At 43.0% G+C, this 26,431-nt stretch overlaps 1 protein-coding gene across 1 annotated transcript in view; it reads left to right on the top strand.

Moving 5' to 3' along the window:
• The window catches only part of SHPRH (SNF2 histone linker PHD RING helicase), an 884,400-nt gene that overhangs the window by 512,106 nt on the left and 345,863 nt on the right, over positions 1 to 26,431 (top strand). Inside the window, exons 15-18 of the mRNA XM_078648685.1 lie at positions 3,027 to 3,115; positions 5,762 to 5,854; positions 7,290 to 7,397; positions 8,088 to 8,230. Coding sequence (XP_078504811.1) covers positions 3,027 to 3,115; positions 5,762 to 5,854; positions 7,290 to 7,397; positions 8,088 to 8,230 — 433 coding nt within the window. The remainder of the gene's footprint in view (positions 1 to 3,026; positions 3,116 to 5,761; positions 5,855 to 7,289; positions 7,398 to 8,087; positions 8,231 to 26,431) is intronic.

Genomic DNA, 26,431 nt, shown 5'->3' with positions numbered 1-26,431 from the left:
GCGGATCATGTTTAAATCCCTGACGCTGATGCACAAAGCATTGTTTGGTTTAGGTGCGGGATACCTGCAGCGAAGATTGGCCTTATATCGCCCAGCCCGCTCACTGCGGTCCGAATCTCTCTTTAATGCCGTGGTCCCGCGTGTGAGGAAGGCCCGCACTGGGGGGCGCTCCTTCAGCTTCAAGGCTCCCCAGTTGTGGAACTCGCTTCCGCTGGCGCTACGCAGCACCTCCAATCTGCTTCAGTTCAGGAAGAGCCTGAAGACCTGGCTTTTTAATCTTTAGGCTTTTTAATCTTTAGGCTTTTTCTGGTGGGTTTTTCTTTTCTTTCTTTGTATCTGTTGTTCCTTGTTGTGTTATTCTACACCGAGCTGCCTGTGGAAAGCGCCGGGACACTCTTTCAGAGTAGCCGTGCGCTATATAAACTCAATATAACATAACATAACATAACATGTGTTGGAAAGAACAAAGAGGCTGGGTTTTAGTATTCTTGGATTGTTGTTTTGTCAAAGGGTTAGTGCTAGTACTTAGTCTCTGTTTTAAGTATGAGTCCAACGTGTCTGCTTTGTCAGTGTAATGATTTGCCAGTTTGTCTGTAAAATCTTGAGTAACAGGATTAGTTCCTTCTAGGCAATATGGTTTGCGAAATTCATTGAGTATTTTATAGAATTCTTTATTTGCACATTTAGCATTTTGAATTCTGTCTGAATAGTACCTTTTCCTAGCTTTTTTGATAGCTGACTTGTATAATCTGTTAATTTTCTGTAGGTGAAGTTTGTCTTGTTTGGCATTTGTTTTGAGCCTGGTATGTTTTTTTTTTTTATGTCTTTTATCTATGTTTCTCCAAGGCGCTTGTTTTCTTTTGGTCTGTTATGTAGTTTTGAGTGGTGTCAGGATGTCAAAAGCTTCCTGTAGCCACTCATATAGTTTTCTAACAAAATTTATTGTTTCCAGATTTGCACTGGATGTTAGTTGTGATTCTAAGTGTTCCAAATTGAGTTTGTTCCACAGTCAATAGGTGGATGGGTGTAAGGTAGTTTTAGGTGAGGCGCTTAGTGTTGTTTTATTTTGGAAAGCAAGCAGGTGGTGGTGTGACCATGTGACTGGAGTTATAGTTTGAAAGGTAGCTAGTTCGGTATTAGCAAACATGACATCTAGGATATGTCCAGCGATGTGTGTGGGTATTGGAGAATCTGATGCAGGTTTAGTGTGTCTAGGTCAGTGATTATTGGTTTTGGATGGGTCAAATTTGGTTTTTCATAACAAATGTTGAGGTTACCCAGAACGCATAGGTTGGAGTGTATTGGTATCAGGTTTGAAACTGTGTCTAGAAGTGCGTCTGGGAATGTTGCCTTGCTAGGTGGAGGTCTGTAAAGGAGCAGGAAGTTACAGGAGGAAGACAGTGTAGGATTGCATCTGGTGATGTCGTCAACTTTCGTGAGATGGAATGTTTGCCTGAACACACCAGCTAGACCACCTACTTTTTTGCCTATACGATTTTGGGTGATCGTGTGATAGCCTAGAGGAACGGCTTCATGCAGGACTGGAGCCATATCATTCTCAACCATGATTCAGTTACGAATAGTATGTCTGGTTTTACATCGGTGAGAAGGTCGTAGATGTGATGTTTGTTTTTAGAGAGGGATCGAGCATTTATTAGTAGACAGTTTAGAGAATGGGCTTTAGTGATAGAGACTTTGTTTTGTAGAAGAGCGATTAGTATTGTGTGGGTTTGTGGCAGGTGTGTTTTTAGTGCTCATATTAGCTGTGTTAGGATAGCAATCGTGTAGCTGTTCTGTATCATGTACCTCATCCAGCATGCTAAGAAGGCATTTTGATGGGTCTGCATGTGTAGGTGGTGGAGACGGTGTTTGAAAGTGAGTTGGTGTGCTGTGTTGTTTTCGTGGTGTAACGTTGTGCAGTAGACATGGGGAAACAAAGTTGTGTGGGTTTGTGGCAGGTCACTTATATTGTTTGCGTGTGTTTAGGGCAGAAGGTGTATCAGTCAGAGGTTGTGGTGCAGCATGTGGGTCATGTAGTAAGGTTCTAAATTGTCCAATGGATGAGAGGCATTTGGAAGAGAGTTGCACTACCTGTGTTAGATGTGGTGGAAGAGAGAAAGCTTGGCATTGGTGTTTGTTCCTTTGTGTGGTTGAAAGGTGGGTGTATGTTTGTATTTTGTGATGGTAAGTAATGAGGTGTTGCTCTTGGAAGATCTTGTTTTGGTGTGCGTGATATGTTTTGTTTTTGAGGAGTAGTGAAAAGAGGTGCTGGTGTATTTGTTTCATGCAATGGTTTTGTTTTATAGCATTGTGAGAGCAGGTTGTTAGGTAGAGTGCTTTATTCAGTGCACACAGGAGGTCCATAAACTGTCAGGACGCATTTTACACAGAACAAGTCGGAGAAAACATGCAAAAGCTGTAATGGGAGATAGTTAGGTACCTACTTTTCAGTTATGTAATATAAAGGTAAAGGACTTGCCCAAACCATGTGCTCAAGTCAAAGTCAAGTATCAATTACTAACCAGACCCCAGTATTTCAGGCTCTGCCCATAACACATTCGATACAGGTAAGCGAGCAGTTAATTGTTAGACTGGTCCAGTGTGAAGAACATTTGTCCTTCTATGAAGAACCTTTCTCATTTAACTTAATGGTGCAAAGGTGGTATGTTTTGTTTATAGCCATGACTGCCCTTTAACGCCTTGACTGTGGCAGGAATTCTAGCCCTGTGCTGGACATTCCAATCGCGGACATGGTCGTAACAGAATCCAGCCGTCATGCGCACAGGCCACCCGTGGCTCATGACGGCTGGGTTCCTTCATGAGCATCGAACGGGTTAAGGTTCCTAGTATGTAATCTTGTTTTTCTTCACGCTTTACCTTTCCTTGACCTAAAAACTTGTTAATGCTTTGGATGAGGTAATTATTTATGCGAACATCAGCTTAATTCATGTATTAACGTCATGATCATTTTTCTTGTTGGTCAACCTGATGTAATATTTCTTATTTTTCTTATTTCAATTCTTCAGGTGAATATTTACTGGCTGTCGACTTGTATAGAGAGGTGCTGCGTTCATCTGAGGAACATAAAGGAAAACTCAAAACCGACTCTCTGCAGGTTAATTGATAGCTATTCTGTAGTTTGATGATTTCCAATTAATATTTGACATAGGAGTTACTACATGGGATTCATTTTTAGGGACAGGTAGCTGTTTGTGACATGGAAAGTGGCACATTGTTTAATTAATTTGCCTTTCCAGTCAGTTTGTTAATATTCCACTCTCTATGTATGCCATTGACAGAAAAAGCTGCATTGTCGTGGCTTCTTGGCTGTCAGTGTACAGGATACACATTGTTGCATATACCACCAGGATGATTGTATGCTCTTGATCAGTTTTTGGAAAGCAACCATAATTGTTGAAGAGTCAGTCTCTCCAGTAGAATACACTAGTCTGTTCTTGCTGTGCCAGATCCTGGTACAAAAGGGAAATTAATTCTGCCATTAGTCTGGCTTGGAAGTAAGGCAAGACTGGGAAGTTCTTCCTAGGTGGTCTAATGTCTGGTGGTGCAGGTGCTCAAAAGTTTCTCTAGGACCGTTGCAGCAGGAATCACACCTATTCAATGTTGTTTTCCTATCCTCTTCCCATAGTCAATAAATCGAGAGCAGCGTTTGAATGGCCATAAGTTACATGCATTGGTTCTCTAGTTACGCTTGGGCAATATCCAGGTTTCACATTCCCTTTTCAGTCTGGAGTGGGCCTGCTTTAGTGTACTGCCAGCAGACCCAAGCAGGAATCTTGAGGTAAATGAAGGAAGTCCTGCTGATGCAAAGATTACCATCTATTAATTACATATTTGGTGCATTAATCAACACAAATATTGTAGCTCTAAACGTTTTTCATTAACTCATTTATTTTAAAATGTTTCTTCTATCGTTTTTGGTATGAGTAGCCCTTGTGTTTATGTTCCTGAATATATTTTAGGCGACTCAAATCATTGGCATAGATTCCAGCTTGTCCAGACTTTCCCTGTGACTTTTTTTCTCTATAAATCTTTAAGATTCTTTGTTGGTGAAAACGCCCATGCAGTACTTGGGTCCCAATCAAAATGATATTCTTTGTTTTTTGTTTGTGTGTTATTTTTTGCCTTGCATTTTAGAGAAATTAACATTGCTTTTATTTGTATCCATGTTTCCCCAGGCTGGCCACATGTTTGGGCTGTTAGTCCTTTGTCTTTTCTATGTCAGATTGAAGAAATAAGATAATTGTTTGCTTTTTTTGATAAAGCCTTAAGATGACAAATTCATATAGGTATCTGATGTGAGATACAAAGTTGTTTATTACTTTCTGATCTTAGAATGCGATTTAGAAACCTGATATATCAGAGGTATATGTAGTTTGTCTACAATCTCAAATAGACTCCTTTTTTTAAAATGTCCTTGTAATTAAAAATAGGTTGGTAAGCACTCCTCATTTTTATGTGTCTTGTAAAACGCAACTAAGATGAGTAGTGCTTATAATGCGGACATGTCTTCCAATTTGCTTTATAGATTTGCTAAATAGACTCTACTACTTCTCTCCATTTCAGTGACCCAGCAATCAGCACTGCTGTTGGGGTCTACACACTTAAATGTACCACTACATTTGCATAGCTTTGTGCAAACCGATAATTTCTGAAAATGGCCATAGTTAGTATATTATTTTTTCACTTCCTAAAGATGAACTGTTGCTGCTAAAAAGACACAGAGACATTTGAAAAGGCAAATTTGTGGATACAAAATACATAGCACGCCTTTACGGATACTGAATCTTTATGAAGTGCTTGGGAAATATTCCATCTGTTTTGCCCATTTCGGAGCTGAAAAGTCTTACATTTGGTAGAAATAATGAATCGTTTTAAAGAATTATGGGTATATGCAGTAATAAGTAAAGTATTACGGAATTTTGAATGAGTGGGGTTTTGATAAAAGTTGAAATACTGACTATGTTGACTATGAGAGGGTTCTTAGGCTTCTTAGTGCCTGCAGGAGTTCAGCTTCTTAATACCTGAAGTGCACAGCCTTCTCATCTCTGTACAGTGATCCTGGGTGGCTAATGGGGGTGCTCTGTGCACTCACCAAATGCAGACATAACAAATAATAGAAATGGAGAATTGTAAAAATACCAGTGAATGTTTTCCATTTTTACAAGGATGGGGAGCCGAAAGAAGTAAAAGGAGGAGAGCTGTTTTTATTTGTGCATGGGGACTTCTTGGAAGGAGATCCAATTCTTACAGATAGTCATATTGTCTTAGGGGTAGAAGCGCTTGTGAATATGTTTTAGCTATGTACAGTCTATGTCTGAAGTTGTTCTTTGGTACTATTTGTTTTCCACCAAAATGTTTATAGTTCTTAGGTGACGGTTCTCTTGTGTTTGCACCCTTGGGATTTTCCATTTGACGTTTCCTTATGTTAGAGGTCTGCAAACCAATGGAGCAGAATACCCAGCCCTTGAATTACAACTTGTGGGATGGTAGAAGGGTAAAGGATGGGTTATCAACCATTTGCTAGCTGGAAGTCATAGTAGTTTCCAAAGATGACAAAGCCAAAAATAGTTTTTGAACTTTTTTTCCAACAATCTGGAAACTAATGAAAAATAGAGAGTCCAAGAGTGAGCGATCCGATAAATGCTATCTTCATTAAATACATTGATGCCCCTTTTCTTATTGAAAATGAATGCTTTTATATTTTATGCTTTCTGTGGGTTTGTGTTTTTCTCATATTTAGAGACTTCATTCCACACATAATCTGATGGAACTTCTTGCAGCAAAACATCCAGGAATTCCCCCAACACTGCGAGATGGACAACTTGAAGAAGAGGTACCATTAAGTGTTTGTTATAATTTTATTTTAGGATATGCTAATTGTTTTAATATATTTATCATCAGCCAATGCCTGTAACATGCTCTTGTATGTTTTATTTTTTCATTTTTTATTGATGGTGAGGAGTACCTCGCAAAGAAATTCTATGAATAGGGTCTGGTATTATATACCACACAAATATGTTGCAAACTTAAACCTTGATGGACTTATGTCAGGGGTTTTAAGTGGACGGTATGATGAGTAAAAGCCATTGACTATGAATCATACGTGGTTAGGTGGTGCTTTATTACACACCCTTATGCCTGAGGTTTTTGTTTTTATATATACTAAGGGCACCTATTAATAAAGAGAAATTTTTGGGTATACCATGAGGTATTTTTAGTGTAAGACCTGGATCCCTGCAACTGTCCTGAAGAAAATAATTCCTTAGAACTCCCAACTTTGGTCAGGTCTGCTGAAGTAGTATTACCTTACTCTGATGTGGGGTATCACCGAGGATAAAGCATGACACGATAAATTATGGATGAGGTGACCTCTCATCCATACATTTTGATTCCATAGTTAAGGACCTCACCATTGTGATGAAAAAAATCTTCACCAAGGACCTTTCCATATTTGAGTTTCTTTTTGTGATTGAATAGTTTTGTATTTGTACATATAAAGTTTTAATAACAACAAAATTCTGTTCACTTAATCGGCAAAGATGTGAAGATATGAGGGATGTACATGTTAGATAATTTATAAGAGTTTTGTCTGAATACAGTTGATGATTCTCCTGTCCAGATAGTAACTTTCATAAATGTGGCACAATTGGCTGTTTGAGAAACCACGCCTAATAATCCGTTACTACCTTATTTGATTTAAATGTCAAAACAGTAGTATGGAAAACAAGTTATTAAGTGAAGTTGATCTCGAAGAGGGATTTAAACCATTTCTTACATTACTTATTTTTTGGATGTTTTTCGCAAAGTTTCTTTATTGCAGCCCTGCCTCTTTTTCTCCTTTTTAGAGAATCTTGGTTTGATTCTTTATTGGAAGGTTCCGGCTGCTGGTTAAGTGATCTTAACATCTATTGTTTGCATAGAATTGTGCTTTTATACAGAAGCCATTGGCAGATACGCACTCTGGTAGACTTACAACGTGCATATACTTACTTCCCATACATTAGTGCTTTGCTTCATCTCTTGGTGATTATACAAAAGGACATTCCTTTTTCCACAGCTTTCAGTTGTTTCTGATCCCTCTTCAGACATAGATTATGCTTCCATGCTTAGCTTCATCGTCCAGTGCAATGGGCATTTGGCAGTAACTATATTTTAATAACAAATTCGGAAAAGTTACATTTCTGCTTTTTTGTCAAGGATATGTCTTTCAAACTCTTGATGTGTAACTATAGGGTGCAGAAGTGTAAGACAGTTTATTTTGTATGCAGGCGAAGCAGCTTAAACAGCATTACATGAGTAAATCTAATGCAGAAGTCTCTGAGGCCTATCAGGCATTGCAGCCTGTGCTACAGAACATCCGCGAGCTTCAAAGAAAGGCAAGTATCTCCAGCCCTTTAATTTTCTTAAGTTATACTTTTAACTGTTCTATTTTGTGTTTCTCAATTTCTTATTCTTTGTTACTCGCTTTCAAAGTTTGTCTCACTCAGTCTGTTGTGCTCTCGTATGCCAAAATGTGCACATTGTTTATATAAATGTTATGGATGTTGTCCTCAATAACAGAACTAATGGTATGTGTCACACAACAGTTGCATGGTGTAAAAGAGTACTGATGCACTTGCCATTGTGGCAGTACTTCAGCAAGTGGCCTTCATAGTCATGGCAAGAGGATACTGCTGTGTGATATATGTAGTGTTTTGATTCACCATGTCTTTTCAACATACTTTTAAAATCCCTTCTTTCCATCCTTCATATTGTTTCTCCTTTCTGTCATTCTTTATAGAGTCATTCTACTTAGTATCTCCCCTTTTCATCTATTCTTCTTCCTCTTCTTAACCCCTTTTTGTTCCTTCCCTCATCCCCTTCCCGTCTCTCCTCTTGCTTCATTGTTTCACCTCTCCTTTCTTCAATTCTGCCTTGATCCATTCCCTTATTTATTTCTTGCCTTTTCTATTTCTCTTTCTTCCCTTATGTTTCTCTTTCTCTCATAGTTTTCTTTAGTTAATTATTCCATTTCTATTCTATCTCTTCTCCTCATATGCATTTTTTGTATTCATTCTTGTATATAGATTCATCCTGGTTCCCCCTGGTGGATGGACGTAATCCAGCATGCAATACAGTATGCTGTTGATGAGGAACTTGTGCAGCGTATTCAGAATGAACTAACCAGCAGCTACAAGCAACAAACCAATAAACTCTCCATGGCAGAGAAGTAAGGATAAAAGGATCAAGTTCTATCCCTAATGCTATAATGCTTTTCTAAGGCAAATCAGCTTTGTGCACCATTTGCACTGAAGTTATGCTTAGCATGATGCAGAGGTATTAGAGGCAGTCTAGTATCTGTTACAATCTATATATTGACTTCAAAAACCAAACCTAAAAGTACATTTTGTTGGAAGAAAATAATCAAATATGTGACTTGCCTATCAGCTTACCCTTATTGTACAGGGTGCATCCTAGTCATGAATGCCTAACACCTTGTCCACAATAATAAGAATGTTAAAAGTCATAAATATTCTGCTTGCCCCACTTGCACAGCCTTACAGAAGATCATACACCTAAACTTCAGTAGCTCAGTGATATTACTGATGCAGCATGACTGCACAGAAATAGCATGTGCATTTTACTTGATACCTATGACAAATTTGTTTTAATTTTCCTGCGGATCCCAAACTGATTTGCCTTGCTTGTTGGCTACAGAAATTACTGAATGAAATATCATACTAATCTTGGATACCATCAGCCCTGTTTTTTACATATTGACGTAAAACCAAACAGGCAGTAGTGTTCCCCAACAGGGAAATGTCTGCACATTCATTGGATAGTCAAAAATTCTTAATTACCAACAGCCAAGTATTCTTTGGCTTTTCACATCCATCCGAGTGTCAAAGATTAATACGGTACTCACACAGCAGACAACCAATCTATCGCTATACCATCACCCACCAAGCAGTATTTGTGGGGGAAAAAGTGTGGAGAAGAGAGTGAGCCCCTCACGGAAGAACCGCCAATCGGGTTTATCTGACTAGTAATTGTCAGTAATCCCAATTATCATCATTGGTGACTCACTTTAATGACAGTGGGAAAGGAAAACAAACACCAGAAAAAGACCGACAACATATAACAGTGCTTCTTCTCAACATCAGCCCCACAATCTGCTGACTGTTCTTATCATAGCGGGTTGACGTTTTGCCCTTACTATGTTTGTGTGCACATCAAACACAAAATCCCCCAGTGAGAAAGAAAACGTGAATCTCACACAGTTAAAATGGAAGAGTTCACTAGCCACTCTGGATTTATTCTGGGCTGTGAATCCTCCCAAGTTAAAAATGACTCGCACCATACGTAGTCTCAGGTGGGTCATGGGTGCCAACATGTTTTGTTGCTCTTATTTTCCGCAACTTCTTCAGGGCAAATGGGGGTTACCCACTGCAATTGCCACTTTCTTTCAACACACACCTATGATGGTAAAGACGATACGATTGTGGACTAAAATGAGCCATGGGTTGAAAAACCCTCAATTGTCTAAAAATACCAACTGTAGTACATGGTTGTGTAATTCAAAACAAAGCACATAATCACCTGGGGTTAGCGACTTTCACGCATACCTGCTACCCCTTTATTTGCCAGTATACTCGTGTCCGGAAGGATCACGTGTTGATTCTGGAAACCCGCTATCGTCGGGTCTTCTGCACATAGAAACAAGGACAAAGACAGATCAAATACAGTTAGTGTAGCGCAAAACTGTTGGCTGCCCCACGCTAGCTCCCAGCAACCTCGGAACTATAGTTAAATATAGCACGCCTAGTTCTCAAGGTACACCATGTCGTGCAAAACCCCTAAATGAGCGCCCGGTTCCAACCAGCTATCTCCCCCATTTGACACTAGTTCACTGCCTTTACCGACCAAATTGGAAAGCTTACCCACACTCGGTCACCGGCACAGCTTATCCTCAACCGCGTCTCAACCCGGCTTGGAAAGCCGAATATCAGGGGGCGCGTCTGAACGCATAGGACGTTGCGTATCACGTGACCGCGAGGCGACCCATGTGGCGGCCATCTTACATTGTGTTCCATCTCCCACGTAATGGCTAATACTACTACATCAACAACTATTTCAATTCACTAACGGCAGGGAATATTGCAACCTATCATTCAGGAAATACCAGAATTAAAAATTCAGACAATCACAATTAAGAAATAAAATATTAAGATTGGAAAACAAATCGGTGTGATGTAATACCGATCTGCCATTATCATCGCCAAAGGCTCTTGATCAGTGGGTATCAGGAATTGTTCTCGACTAGAGGTCTGGGGGTCCACACTCTGTATATAAGCAAGTATATTAGGGTAGTGGTGAGAATAACATGTAGGAGGTCTGCACTATTCTCCATGTATCAAAGGGAGGTACCCAAGTATATTATGGTGATGGTGAAACTTGCTTATCGGAGGTCTACACTATGCTCTATGTATTAATGGGACAGCTACTACACTCCATGATTGGTAACGTTCAGGTTTGGGAAGGCAAGGAAACCCTATAAAATTTGCGGGAATATCCATCATAATATAAATTCATCGTTTGTGTTTTTATTCCACTCGATAAGATCGTTCAGCCCCTCACGGTCTACTTGTTCCTGATATATCCAGCGGGCTTCCTTTCTCGCCAAAATGTTTTCAACATTGTGACTCTCACACAACACCCTCTCAAGTACAACCCACTCCAGATCCTTGGGGTCATGTCCCATTTCATTAAAGTGTTGTACCAACTTCGTGGTCAATTTTTTAGCTCTAAGGGTGCTGAGGTGTTCTTGAATGCGAACTTTCACCTTCCTGGACGTGAGTCCGATGTAGTGAAGCCCACATTTGCATGTCAATCTGTAAATTACAAATACACAACCAAGTAAGGAGAATTATGTATATAAAATTATATATATAAAATATTGGCTCAACTCGTAAAAAATGTGAGTACCGAAAAACAACTGCAATCGCAGTTAGACTCTCACGGCAGATTGTGAGGAAGCATTGGTCAATCCTTGATACAAATTTGGGAAAGATGCCACCCCCACGGTTTGCTTTTAAAAGAGCTACAAATTTGAAGGACAAATTGGTCCATACTCGGACCCCTCAACCTGTGTATACAGATAAGTTACCACAGGGCCATCACCCATGTACCAGCTGCTCAATGTGTAATTTAACAAAGACCACGAAGACAGTCACTTTGAGAAATGGCAGAATCTGGCATCTCACCAGGTTCAGTAATTGCAATACTGTAAATGTAATTTACAGATTGACATGCAAATGTGGGCTTCACTACATCGGACTCACGTCCAGGAAGGTGAAAGTCCGCATTCAAGAACACCTCAGCACCCTTAGAGCTAAAAAATTGACCACGAAGTTGGTACAACACTTTAATGAAATGGGACATGACCCCAAGGATCTGGAGTGGGTTGTACTTGAGAGAGTGTTGTGTGAGAGTCACAATGTTGAAAACATTTTGGCGAGAAAGGAAACCCGCTGGATATATCAGGAACAAGTAGACCGTGAGGGGCTGAACGATCTTATCGAGTGGAATAAAATCACCAAACGATGAATTTATATTACGATGGATATTCCCGCAAATTTTATATGGTTTCCTTGCCTTCCCAAACCTGAACTTTACCAATCATGGAGTGTAGTAGCTGTCCCATTAATACATAGAGCATAGTGTAGACCTCCGATAAGCAAGTTTCACCATCACCATAATATACTTGGGTACCTCCCTTTGATACATGGAGTATAGTGCAGACCTCCTACATGTAATTCTCACCACTTCCCTAATATACTTGCTTATATACAGAGTGTGGACCCCCAGACCTCTAGTCGAGAACAATTCCTGATACCCACTGATCAAGAGCCTTTGGCGATGATAATGGCAGATCGGTATTACATCACACCAATTTGTTTTCCAATCTTAATATTTTATTTCTTAATTGTGATTGTCTGAATTTTTAATTCTGTTATTTCCTGAATGATAGGTTGCAATATTCCCTGCCGTTAGTGAATTGAAATAGTTGTTGATGCAGTAGTATTAGCCATTACATAGGAGATGGAACACACTGTAAGATGGCCGCCACATGGGACGCCTCGCGGTCACGTGATACGCAACGTCCTATGCGTTCAGACGCGCCCCCTGATATTCGGCTTTCCAAGCCGGGTTGAGACGCGGTTGAGGATAAGCTGTGCCGGTGACTGAGTGTGGGTAAGCTTTCCAATTTGGTCGGTAAAGGCAGTGAACTAGTGTCAAATGGGGGAGATAGCTGGTTGGAACCGGGCGCTCCTTTAGGGGTTTTGCACGACATGGTGTACCTTGAGAACTAGGCGTGCTATATTTAACTATAGTTCCGTGGTTGCTGGGAGCTAGCGTGGGGCAGCTAACAGTTTTGCGCTACACTAACTGTATTTGATCTGTCTTTGTTTCTATGTGCAGAAGACCCGCGAATAGCGGGTTTCCAGAATCAACACGTGATCCTTCCGGACACGAGTATACTGGCAAATAAAGGGGTAGCAGGTATGCGTGAAAGTCGCTAACCCCAGGTGATTATGTGCTTTGTTTTGAATGTTTTTTTTTTTTTTTTTTGTAGAGTTTTTATATAGCGCGAACTAGAACCGAATCAGTTATCAGAGCGCTTTACATAGCACCAGTTACGTTACAAGAGGACACACTTTCATTTTAGGCACGGGGAGATTAAGTGATTTGCCCAGAATCACAGGGGGTTTTTGGCGTCGTTACCGAGACTCGAACCCAGATCCCCAGGTCTGAGGTTGAGCGCCTTAGCCGTTAGGCCAACCCCTCTCCCCATAATATCACAACCATGTACTACAGTTGGTATTTTTAGACAATTGAGGGTTTTTCAACCCATGGCTCATTTTATTTCACAATCGGATCGTATTTACCATCATAGGTGTGTGTTGAAAGAAAGTGGCAATTGCAGTGGGTAACCCCCATTTGCCCTGAAGAAGTTGCGGAAAATAAGAGCAACGAAACATGTTGGCACCCATGACCCACCTGAGACTACGTATGGTGTGAGTCATTTTTAACTTGGGAGGATTCACAGCCCAGAATAAATCCAGAGTGGCTAGTGAACTCTTCCATTTTAACTGTGTGAGATTCACGTTTTCTTTCTCACTGGGGGATTTTGTGTTTTTGTGTGAGATGTGCACACAAACATAGTAAGGGCAAAACGTCAACCCGCTATGATAAGAACAGTCAGCAGATTGTGGGGCTGATGGTGAGAAGAAGCACTGTTATATGTTGTCGGTCTATTTCTGGTGTTTGTTTTCCTTTCCCACTGTCATGAGAGTGAGTCACCAATGATGATAATTGGGATTACTGACAATTACTAGTCAGATAAACCCGATTGGCGGTTCTTCCGTGAGGGGCTCACTCTCTTCTCCACACTTTTTTTCCCACAAATACTGCTTGGTGGGTGATGGTATAGCGATAGATTGGTTGTCTGCTGTGTGAGTACCGTATTAATCTTTGACACTCGGATGGATGTGAAAAGCCAAAGAATACTTGGCTGTTGGTAATTAAGAATTTTCGTATTACCCTACCCGCGTTACATTTAAACTAAAGTTAGAGTGCCTTGGGATACAGGCCTGTGTTTGTGTATTATGATTTGAGTGGGGGGCGGCCTGTACCCCTTTATCTCTCCCCCTGAGACTCCAATTATTTGGATATAGTCAAAAATTCGTCAGTATAAAGAGGCGTGGGAATATACAAATTCAGCACCAAGTATTCAACCTGGGTGCTTAATTAACCCTAAACACCTACTACCTAGAGGTGTTAATAGCACACCTAGATGTGCCACAAATACAACAAGAAAAAACTAGGATTTTTCTACAGCACACCTCTTGTCATTATTCAGTCATTTACAAGTATGTCTCATCTGTGGATATGAATAACCCCAATTACTCTACTCAGAGGCAATGTCAACACTGCCAATCCAGAAAGTGGAATCCAGAACATTCAGTCTTCTTGTTTTTCGGTAGCCTTTATTTCAAAAATTCAATTGATTCATAAAAAACTCCCAGCACACGACTTGCTGACACGTGTTTTGTCTTTTTCAAATACTTTTTCAAGGCTGGAATGTCAAAACATACACCAATAAATACACTATATACATATAAACATATTCACAGGACAACAAGTAGTTCCATATACATATTATATTAGTAAACAATAATATGAATACATACACACATATACATCATTTACATAAACCACATAACAACACATAAGACCGTGTCACATACTAACAAAATGAAATTCCTGAATATTGATATATACAATTTAAAAAGAGGAGATCTGTGTACAGAAAATACAGCAAATATAAAAGACCAGAAAAGAGCCCAAGTGAGTTTCACGTATTTTGAGAAAAAGTACACAGGCTGTCAACTGTGTGGTTGAGGAGATTGAAACAAGATGAGAATATACACCCAAACGAGCCAAAAAGATGATAAAACGCCCACGAAGTAGTGCAGGTACCAGAAAGTCAGATAATCTACCATAAATGTAGGTATCATAAAAGTCAGGACCATGAGGAGACCAAGCCCGGTCACGCTTGTACTGAAAATATTCGAAATCACCAACTTGTTACTACGATCTAACAGGTGAGTTCTAAAAGATATGAAGTCACAATAATGAAATCACACCAATTGTCAAACAATGCCAGACAGCGCTTCTTAGCATTTCTGCGCAACGTTGGCTTCATTACACCCATGTTAAAAAAAAAAATCGATGGAAAGTCCATTAAAATCCAGCCTCATTGCCGCATGCCCAGCCAGGTCTGAATCCAGGCGGCTCGAGGGGCTCGTCACAGGAACGGACAGACCGACCGGCCCGGGGTGGACGGCATCGGAGGTCCCGATCACGCAAGAGATCCGCCTCCGCCAGCGCGACACAGAACAGTGGAACAACGGAGTCTGATCATTCTGAGACTGGTCGCTGAACCTGGTGTGATCTGCTTTTTTCCACGAAAGGTGTGGACTTGCCCTGCCGGGGGTCCCGCAGCCGGACTGCATCTCGAGCGGTGCCGCCGATGCCTAAGCTGCCTGCTTTGAGTGGTGCCTCGATCATATGTGGTATCACAGTTGGGGTTCGGGAGGCGACTTGATAGGGGCCACCAACCTCCACACGCTGTGGGAGTTGACTTTGGGGGGGGGTGTGACTTTACGGTCTTAAGGGGTGTTGGGATCCATTGGTATGGTTGGTCCTGGGCCCTCGGTTTTGGGTCCCGGGCTGTCCATGCTGCGACAGGTACTTCAGAGTTCTATGAGGTATAGGGGTGGGGGGAGTTGGGGACAAGGGGGGGTAAGAGGGGGAGTGTTGGGGGTGGCGAGGGACTGGGTCCGGGCGGGGGTGGATGTTGTTGTTGTTGGGGGGTTCTGGGGTGGGTGGGGGGGACCGCACGTGCTGTTTTCTGATGTACTGAGGAGGATGTGGGGTGTGTGGGGGTGGCACAGGGGGCCTGCTTGGGGGAACCAATCTGACTATGGCTGAACGGTCTACTATGCTCCCTAACGAGTCCCTGCGTGTAGTAACTTGGAATGTTCAGGGGATGCTTGATAAGATTAAACGTGGGGCGGTCTTGCGCTGGGGGAAAAGGGAGGCAGTTGATGTACTCTTGCTTCAAGAAACACATATGCTGGGTTCAAAGGTACTTAGCCTACAGAGGTTTGGCTTTCAACAGGTCTTTCATGCCGGATTTTCTAGAGGGTCCAGAGGTGTCGCTATTTTGGTACATCGCAGGGTGGCTTATGTTCATGAGAAGCAGTGGGCAGACCCGCAGGGTAGATATCTTTTTGTCAAAGGGATGGTTGGTGCGGAACCAATGGTATTTGGAAGTGTCTATGCCCCTCCCCCCCTGCAGTGGGCCTTGTCTGAGAGGTTGTTTACAATATGGGAAGATATCCCTGTGTCCTTGACAGTAGTTGGGGGGGATTGGAATGAGGTGATGGATGTCTGTGTGGACCGTCAGAGGAGACAAGGAATGACAGCGGGTGCTCCCTCCCCCCTCCCACCTACCCGGTTGCATGCTGTGGTGGAGAGTATGGGCTGGGTGGATGTGTGGCGCCATATGCACCCTGCGGCACGTGAGTACACGTATGTCTCTGCGGTGCATGGCTCCTTCTCGCGGCTGGATTATGTGTTTGTACCTAATGCATGCCTGAGTAGGGTGCGGGAGGCCGTGATATTGCCGAGAGGGCTCTCTGACCACTCCCCTGTCTTAGTCAAGATAGAGCTTCACACGAAACGACAACCATTCCGTTGGAGGATGTCCTCGTGGCACTTACAACAACCCGAATATGTCCAACACGTAAGAGAGGCGGTTGATCATTACTGGCGGGACAATCTAGTGGAAGATGTTGACGCTGTGGTGGTTTGGGAGGCGATGAAGCCCACTATACGGGGAGTCGACATTGCTTGGTGTGCGGCCGCCCGCCGGAAACGCCGGGAAGCAATTACTGCTGTAGCTGCGCAAGTAGAGGCCTTGGAACAGCGAAGCCGGGGAGGAGGAGACGAGGTTGCGATACGGTTGCTCCTTCAAGCGCAGCAATCCTATGCTTCTATTTTACATGATGAGGCTAAACAGGCGTGGCTAGCCACGCGGAGCAGAATCTACCAGTGGGGAGATAAGTCCGGTACGATGCTTCATAGGTTATGCCAACGCAGCCTTCAACCGATTGCATTGCCAGGCCTCACTGCGGAGGACGGGGTAGTGATAACAGATCCGGCTGCCCTGGCGGCAAGCTTCGCCCGCTACTTCAGGGAGCAATATGCCCCACGAGATTGTCTGGCAGCGGACGAGTTGGCTAAATTCCTCGATGACCTGCCACCGAAAGCGGTCTCGGATGAGGCCAGGAAGGCGCTCGACGCTCCGCTTACAGCTGAGGAACTTGGGGAGGCATTGGGGCAGCTTAACACCGGGAAGGCACCCGGGCCGAGTGGTTACCCATGTGAGTTCTATAAGAAATTTCACCTCCTGTTAGGGTCCCATTACCGACGTGCGCTCGAGGCGGCACGAACCCGGGGCAAGCTACCATCTGATTGGCGTCACGCGGAAATTGTAGTGTTTCAAAAGCCGGGTAGACCCCCTGACAGGCACGACTCGTATCGCCCCATATCCCTGCTAGACATTGAGGCCAAAATCCTAGCAAAAGCTCTGGCGAATCGCCTACTTCCGTATATTACGGACCTGGTCCACCCTGATCAGGCCGGATTCATGCCTCATAGGGCGACGCGTCACAACATCCGGCGGGCACAGGCGGCGGTGGCAGCCATGGGGGCCCTGGGTGATCAGGCAGCTTTGCTGTTGGCGGACATGGACAAAGCCTTCGACTCTGTTAGTTGGACGTATCTATTCGCACTCCTGCCCCGTCTCAATTTGGGCTCGGTGTTCTTGTCGTACCTTAAGCTGCTGTATACTGACGTCACGGCCTCGGTGCGGGTCGCTGGGGCGATCTCCGAACGGTTTCGGCTTGGTCGAGGAACCAGGCAGGGATGCCCATTGTCCCCATACCTGTTAGCCCTGGCTGTGGAGCCCCTGGCCTCTTGGGTGCGCATAGATGCACAGATGCGAGGGTTTGTGTGGAGTGGGGATCTAGTGGACAGAATTGCATTGTATGCTGACGACGTCCTCTTCTTCCTTACAGATCTGCGTCGCTCGGGTCCCCGAGTGTTAGAAATTATGCGTATCTTCGGAGAGGTTTCCGGTCTTCGGCTGAACCTGCACAAGTCCACTCTGTGGGTGCTGGGAGGTGGAGTCATAACGGACCCCTGGGCGGCAGGATTGCGGGTGGCGTCCGATGGGCTGAAGTACTTGGGGGTGTTCCTGCCGGAATCGGCGTCAGTTGCATGGGAACGCAATGTGGTGCCTGTATGGGAGCGAGTTCAGACTGATACCAAAACGTGGTCTAGAATGCCTTTAACCATATTCGGCAGGTCTGCAATCTTCAAGATGGTAGCGCTCCCACGCCTTCTATATCAACTACAAAACTACCCCCACCCCATCAATCCGCAGTGGTTTCGACAAGTCAACTCTGTGTTGGGCCGCTTCCTATGGGCGGGAGGAGCGGCCAGGGTGGCGCTACGGACATGCTTCTTGTCCACATATTGCGGTGGCCTGGCCACTTCTGATCTGCTGTCCTATTACCAGGCCTCCCAACTGCTTATTCTTAATGAATGGTGGTATGGCGACAGGGGGGACCCGGCCTATGCTCTGGAGCGCTTGCTAATGGGGGACAATACGCTACACACGATCTTATACTCAGCCCGGTTGCGGCGGTCGTTACCGTCTGTCACAACAGTGGTTTTTGCTGTCTGGAGACAGGCGCTGCGCCGCATGGGCTGGTGGGGCAAGCTGACGGCAGAAACGCCACTGTGGAACAATGGACTGCTCCCGGAGCTTTCTACTCTGGCCGGTTTTGATGGCTGGGGGGCCATTGGGATCTCATTGTTGGGCCACGTGATGTCCGGAACCACCCTCAAATCGTTTCAGGAGCTTGGCGCGGAGTTCCACATGCCTCAATCTCAATTCTTCCGCTATTTACAACTGCGCCCCCAGTATCGCTCACTTGGAGTCGCTCCCTGAGTTTAGTCCGGTCGAAGCGAAGGTCTTTATGGGAGACCTAGGGGATAAGAAGGTCTCCCGCATCTACCAGACGCTGGTTACTCATTGCTCCTCCTCATTACTTCCCCTTAGGGCGGCATGGGAGGTAGATGTTGGTCCTTTAGATGAGGATGATTGGAGGGAGGCCCTGGAATCCCCGCGAGGGGCTGCCATTGCAATGCGGCTTCGGCTAATTCAATTTAAATATCTTCATAGGGCCTATTACACCCGGGAGCGACTGTGGAAGGCGGGACTGATTGAGTCTCCGGAGTGTCTGCGCTGTGGGGCCGCACTGGGTACGCTGCTGCATACGGTGTGGTCGTGTGTTAGACTGTCTAGCTTCTGGAGAGGTGTATGGGGCTGCCTGTCCGAGGTCCTGGGGTGGGATCTTCCCCGTACTCATTGGTTGGGGCTGCTCCATGTCATGGAGGGTATCGGTGGGAATATATATAAGCGCCACTTACTGTTGTTGGGACTTGTTGTGGCCAAGAGAGACCTGGCCCGGGCATGGAAGGGAGAAAGAGCCCCCCCCTTGTGTGCATGGAAGGCTGGCCTGGATTACTACATGGGACTTGAGAGACCAGTGTTTGAAGCAAGGGGATGCCCCCGTAAGCATTTTAAGATCTGGAAGCGGTGGGCTGATTATAGGGGGCTGTTATTGGATCCCCCAGTGGAACGAGAGGAGGACGTATGAATGAGATGTGGTGTGTAGGCCTGAGATCTGTGACATACCTGTCACATCGCACACAAGTATTGCCTACAACTTTAGACACACGTGCGCGGGGTTAGCATGGGAATAGGGAGGGTTGTGGGGTAGTGGGAGTTGGTAAGGTAGGGGTGGGATAAGGGGTTGTTCTTCTTGGGCTTTTCTTCGTTTATTGATCGGACATTGTGCATGCATTATACCCTGTACCATAACTCTTGGTGGTGATCTCCTGACTGTGGGGAGCCACAGTTTTACTCTGCTTCAACTGCTCAATAAAATCTGTTGTGAAAAATCCAGCCTCATCAGCTGATAATGTCCAGGACAACTAAACATACATAGTATTCTGGCATGTTACTAGTAAGTAATGCCGAGGTGGACCTATACATCACACCTACTCCCAATCCGCCCAACTTAATAAGATCCGGTGACTCCTATACCCATCGTGGGATTCCCTTATGTGGGTAGGTGTTTACTGAGAGCCAGGTAAGCACAATACACTTACCCAAATATATATAACTCTGATCTTGAAAAATGACACCCCAGTGGTCTCTATGCAGTCTGGTACTCAACAGTGCGGTTTAGTTGCCTAAGAAGTAATTGTGAAATGCTAGTATCAAGATATCATTCCATTTCTTTGCCACATCCTTACTAATGTAAACCTATAAGTCATGACACACTCACCCTTAGAATTAAAATAATTTCTCTATGCGGGACAACTCCATTCCATTCCTACGATCTGTGTAAAGGAACTTTGTACGTCACCTTCTCTTATTTCAATGTGGCAGTAGTCCTATTGGTACTGTCACCTAAATCAATCAAAACACAACAGAGAAGAACCATAACCTTCCAAGAAAGTATCTGAGCATTTGCACCGGCCTACTGAATTATATCACTCACCCTGTAGGATCAATAAACTTTAGGCAGGTTCTTAGAGTATCCCCTGCACCATCTGTGGTCCAACCATGGTAAGTAAAGTCCTGAAATTTAATTTAAAACACATAGCCCAATATAAGTCACTAAATGAAATTTGCCCAGCGTAAAGCTCAGAATAGATATAGCAGACAAAATCCGCTGCTCCTCCGCTATTCGCTCACCTTCCACCAAATGTCGCCCGCAATGAAAACGCGTATCGTCCCTTCAGTACAGAGTACGAACGCCATAGTGTTGTTTAAATGCAAAAGGAAACTCCCGCCCCAAGTGGTCACGTGACTTCGTCATCATTGGAAGACCGATCGTATTCACTTCGCTGTCGCGTATTGCTTCGTGGCCATGTTAGTCTCCCCACACTTCCATAAATACACATCGAAAACGCATTATGAACATAAATGAATGTGAAGCAAATATCTTATAACATTCAAACACGAGTTCAAAACTCCGTTAACATTGGAGATCGAATGGCCCATGCCTATTGCTCAGCCGTCCCATAATTATTGGCGGTCATATTAGTATCCCCATACTCCTATGGAAATATAGCGTAAATGCACTAAGAACGTTGGTATTGTAAAACTGATATCCTTTAAGTACCTAACATGGATTACGATGATATGGAGCACATGTAGCGCCTCATTAGTCATCAAACACCATCCTTATAGATAGTAAAGTAAGGCGATTGCAACTGGAGACACGTGTCACGTGATTCCATCGTCAAAATTTATATGAGGCAAATGTCTTACAAAATTCAAACATGAGTTCAAACTCCGTTGTCATTGGAGATCGAGTGAACCAATCATAATGCTCAGCCGTCCCAAAATTATTGGCGGCCATATTAGTCTCCCCATACTCCCATAGAAATACAGCGTAAACACACTGAGAATGTTAGTATTATGAAACTGGCACGGAATCACGAGACAAACATGTCCCGTGAATCCGTCATCAAAAAGTGGGAAGAAGGATAGCATTAATACATGGTCACTTAATTCATGGCGGCCCAGGTAGGCTTCCCACACCTTTATAGATGTCCTTAGTACGAGAGCACTGAAGGCATAAAGTGTATTTTATCAACTTTAAAGCATAAGCTCAAAGTCACATGTGGCACCAAACCCGCCTCAATAATCATGAGATTCTATCATCAGAGGCAATATAATCAGGTGATTTCACCCAAACACACCCTTCAGGCTACACTATAATAACTGCCAACATCACCAGAAAACTATAATCACTGTCCCAACTTGACAGCAGAGTTCTGCCGTCACTCATAAGACGCAACATTGCCTCTAGTAAGAAACATACGGCAATTCTCCCATTCTTGATTCATTACTCTAACATACCACCCAGAGCAAGAGGTCAGTGTGCGACAGATGAAAGATAGGGACCATGAGGATAAAAGTAATAAGTGTGCTCAAAACCAAAATAGTTAGTGAGTACATATAATCACTGTTGATCATCCTTCAGAATGACCACCCCCAATGCTATTGTGTACATTGCTAGTACCTCATACAGTGCAAAGCATTTTGTATGACAGCTTCATACAGCAGAAAAAAACGGTTATTCAATTACTCATTCCTATAGAAAATTATGTAACTCACGGTCAGTATTTAGCCCCCTATCCACCGCCCTCAATTTAATGAGCTACTTAGATTCTAGCTTCCTAAGGGCAGCAGTTCTATTGCCACCTCTGGGATTACCCCTACTAGGGCAACACCATGAAATTTCAGTGGCAGTATTTCTGAGTTGGCATGTACCTCATTATAGTGGACCGCTAGTGGGTAGTTGACATTGTGGTTTCTGATAGCTCTAACATGCTCTCGTATCCTTTCTTTGAGAGGTCTTATTGTACTACCAATGTAAATTAAATTACATTGACATACAATGCAATAAACTGTATATTTGGTATTGCAGTTCATATATTCCATTCCTGTATGTAATGTGTCTGCTTGCTGTTGTAGCAGAAAGCTTTTTTCTTGTCATCCGCAAACTGGCATACGTTGCACATGGTGCATTTATAGAAACTCTTTGGTTTCTCCGGTAGCCACATGTTAGTATTGGTGGTCACAGGACTTGAAATGATGGAAGGACTCAACATGTTTTTCAGGGTTTTGCCTCTCTTGTACACTATACGAGGTTTGTTAGAAACTTATGAGTCTAAGTATTTTGCCATTTTACACACTCTAGGATTAACAAGACCTCCAGAACTGACCTACTGAAACACAAATTTAAAAAGGCAAAAAGCTCCAACAATGATAAGGTTGCCTTTATCACTCAGTATAATTCACATAGCACCCAGGTATTTAAAACTTTGAGGAAACACTGGCAACTTCTCAAACTTGACCATGACTTAGACTCATATGTTTCTAACAAACCTCGTATGGTGTACAAGAGAGGCAAACCCCTGAAAAACATGTTGAGTCCTTCGATCATTTCAAGTCCTGTGACCACCAATACTAACATGTGGCTACCGGAGAAACCAAAGGATTTCTATAAATGCACCAAGTGCAACGTATGCCAGTTTGCAGATGACAAGAAAAAAGCTGTCTGCTACAACAGCAAGCAGACACATTACATACAGGAATTTATGAACTGCAATACCAAATATACAGTTTATTGCATTGTATGTCAATGTAATTTAATTTACATTGGTAGTACAACAAGACCTCTCAAAGAAAGGATACAAGAGCATATTAGAGCTATCAGAAACCACAATGTCAACTACCCACTAGCAGTCCACTATAATGAGTTACATGCCAACTCAGAAATACTGTCACTGAAATTTCATGGCGTTACCTTGTAGGGGTTAATCCCAGAGGTGGCGATAGAACTACTGCCCTTAGGCAGCTAGAATCTAAGTGGCTCAATAAATTGAGGGCGGTGGATAGGGGGCTAAATACTGACCGTGAGTTACATGTTTTTCTACAGGAATGAGTAATTGAATAACCGTTTTTTCTGCTGTATGAAGCTGTATCTTATAAAATGCTTTGAACTGTATGAGGTACTAGCAATGTACACAATAGCATTGCAATAGCAATGTACTTAAAAGCATTGGGGGTGGTCATTCTGAAGGATAATCAACAGTGATTATATGTACTCACTAACTATTTTGGTTTTGAGCACACTTATTACTTTTATCCTCATGGTCCCTATCTTTCATCTGTCGCACACTGACATCTTGCTCTGGGTGGTATGTTAAAGTAATGAATCAAGAATGGGAGAATTCCCGTATGTTTCTTACTAGAGGCAATGTTGCGTCTTATGAGTGACGGCAGAACTCTGCTGTCATGTTGGGACAGTGATTATAGTTTTCTGGTGATGTTGGCAGTTATTATAGTGTAGCCTGAAGGGTGTGTTTGGGTGAAATCACCTGATTATATTGCCTCTGATGATAGAATCTCATGATTATTGAGGCGGGTTTGGTGCCACATGTGACTTTGAGCTTATGCTTTAAAGTTGATAAAATACACTTTATGCCTTCAGTGCTCTCATACTACAGGACATCTATAAAGGTGTGGGGAGCCTACTTTGGCCGCCATGAATTAAGTGACCATGTATTAATGCTATCCTTCTTCCCACTTTTTGAAGACGGAGTCACGGGACATGTTTGGCACGGAATCACGAGACAGTTTCATAATACTAACGTTCTCAGTGTGTTTACACTGTATTGCTATAGGAGTATGGGGAGACTAATATGGCCGCCAATAATTTTGGTACTGCTGAGTATTATGATTGGTTCACTCGATCTCTAATGACAACGGAGTTTGAACTCGTGTTTGAATTTTGTAAGACATTTGCCTCTCCAGTTGCAATCGTCTTACTTTACTATCTATAAGGATGGTGTTTGATGACGATTGAGGCGCTAGAGGTGCTCCATATTATCGTAATCCATGTTAGGTACTTAAAAGATATCAGTTTTACAATACCAATGCTCTTAGTGCGTTTACGCTATATTTCCATAGAAGTATGGGGATACTAATATGACCGCCAATAATTATGGGACGGCTGAGCAATAGGCATGGGCCATTCAATCTCCAATGTTAACCGAGTTTTGAACTCGTGTTTGAATATTATAAGATATTTGCTTCACATTCATTTACGTTCGTAATGCGTTTTCGCTGTATATTCATGGAAGTGTGGGGAGACTAACGTGGCCGCCAAGCAATAAGCGACGTCGGAGTGAATACGATCTGACTTCCAATGATGGCGGAGTCACGTGACCACTTGGGGCGGGAGTTTCCTTTTGCATTTAAACAACACTATGGCGTTCGTACTCGGTACTCGGTACAGAAGGGACAATACGCGTTTTCATTGCGGGCGATGTTTGATTGAAGGTGAGCGAAAAGCGGAGGAGCAGCGGATTTTGTCTGCTATATCTATACTTAGCTTTACGCTAGGCAAATTTAATTTAGTGACTTATATTGGGCTATGTGTTTTAAATTAAATTGCAGGTCTCAACTTACCAAGGTTGGACCACAGATGGTGCCGGGATACTCTAAGAGCCTGGTGAAATGATGCTACCACAAGGTTTGGTAGATTATAGGAGGATATTTTATTTAGTAAAGTTAGTCTAGCTCATAACCATAAGCCTGGGTCTCAACTGTCTACCCTGGAATCTGGAACTCATCAATGTTCCCAATTCCAGGTATGACACAGCGATACCACACATTCCCCTTCGTAAAGAATAATTAAGAAACATTTTAAATTGAAAATGAAAGAACAAGAGTTGGTATACAAAGTATAATTTGATTACAGAATTTAAAAACAAAAGCTTCAATAACGAGAAATCACATGGTACGATAAACAAATCAGATTATCTATAAAGATGATAATCTTTAAACCGCACAGGAGTAAGACATTTCCTCTGTTTTCGTTGAACAGTATTAGAGTCAGGAATACAGGAGAACTTATTTTCAGGGACACTGTGCAGAGATGTTGAATCAGAGAACTTCCTCCAATTACTGGCACTGTTGGAGGACCTCGAATTGGATGGCATGCTAGACTCTGAGGCTGTACTTTTAGGCCACAACCACTTGGGAATTTTTTTTTTCAACTTTGGACATATTCCACACGTTGCCATCTGAAAATTCAACAACCTGTCGACCAACGCGCTTGACCAATAAAGGATCCGAATATCGTGACTCTCCAGACCTGACTAATCTGCTCTTCTTAACACACACCCAATCATTGACACTGAACAATGAAGAATTGGCATGTGAGGAACAATCACTATTAATAGTCTTTTTTTAATCAAGTATTCTCATCCAAGGTTGACTCATGTTGGAGACACTCCTCCTCCCCCTCATCTTCTCAAAAGGTGAGAGATCACCCATGCATCTTGGCGTATTTCTGTAGCACCACAGAATTTCACTAATGGTTTGTTTACAATCATTACCATTGCGTAAGGCTAATTGGAGACCCTCTTTAAACACCCTGATCCACCTCTCTACAATACCATTACTGTTGGGATAATAAACTGACACACGTTTGTGTCTTATGTTATGACGCATCAAAAATTCCTTCATCTCTTGAGAGACAAATTGTACACCATTGTCTGTTGTAATAGATTCAGGGAAACTCTCTTTCGAATACTTCATTTAAAAACCTGATCACCACACCAGAAGTTATACTAGAAACCATTTTTACCTCAGGCCATTGAGATAATTGATCAACTAAGATAATTGCATACATCATGTTCTTGTTGAATGACATGGGACCATTGTCATACAACAAGGATACACTTTCCCAAACCCGTGAAGGTCTAGAAACGGGAAAACGTTCATACGTGACATGCTTTTGAGACTTATCACTTAAGCAACAATCCATACAGTCCCTGACGTATCTTTCTATACTCTTATCCATCCCTGGCCACCAGAACTCACTTCTGATCCTCCTTTTCATAGATGTCATACCCGGGTGACCCTCATGAGCCATCTCTAAAATCTTTGACTGCAATTCGCTAGGAACCACAAGTTGTAGACCTCTAAACAGTAACCCCTCAACCACAGATAACTCTTGAGCAACATGAAAGAACAGTTGAATGCTGTCAGACAATAAGTCTTTGCGTGGCCACTGAGTTTTCACAAAACTACATATCTCATTAAAAACAGGGTCACTACTACATGCCAATTTCC

This window comes from Lissotriton helveticus, chromosome 6 (assembly GCF_964261635.1).
Source record: "Lissotriton helveticus chromosome 6, aLisHel1.1, whole genome shotgun sequence".
Taxonomy (NCBI): domain Eukaryota; kingdom Metazoa; phylum Chordata; class Amphibia; order Caudata; family Salamandridae; genus Lissotriton; species Lissotriton helveticus.
Note: the sequence above shows the minus strand (reverse complement) of the source record. Positions and strands in the feature narration are given on the sequence as shown.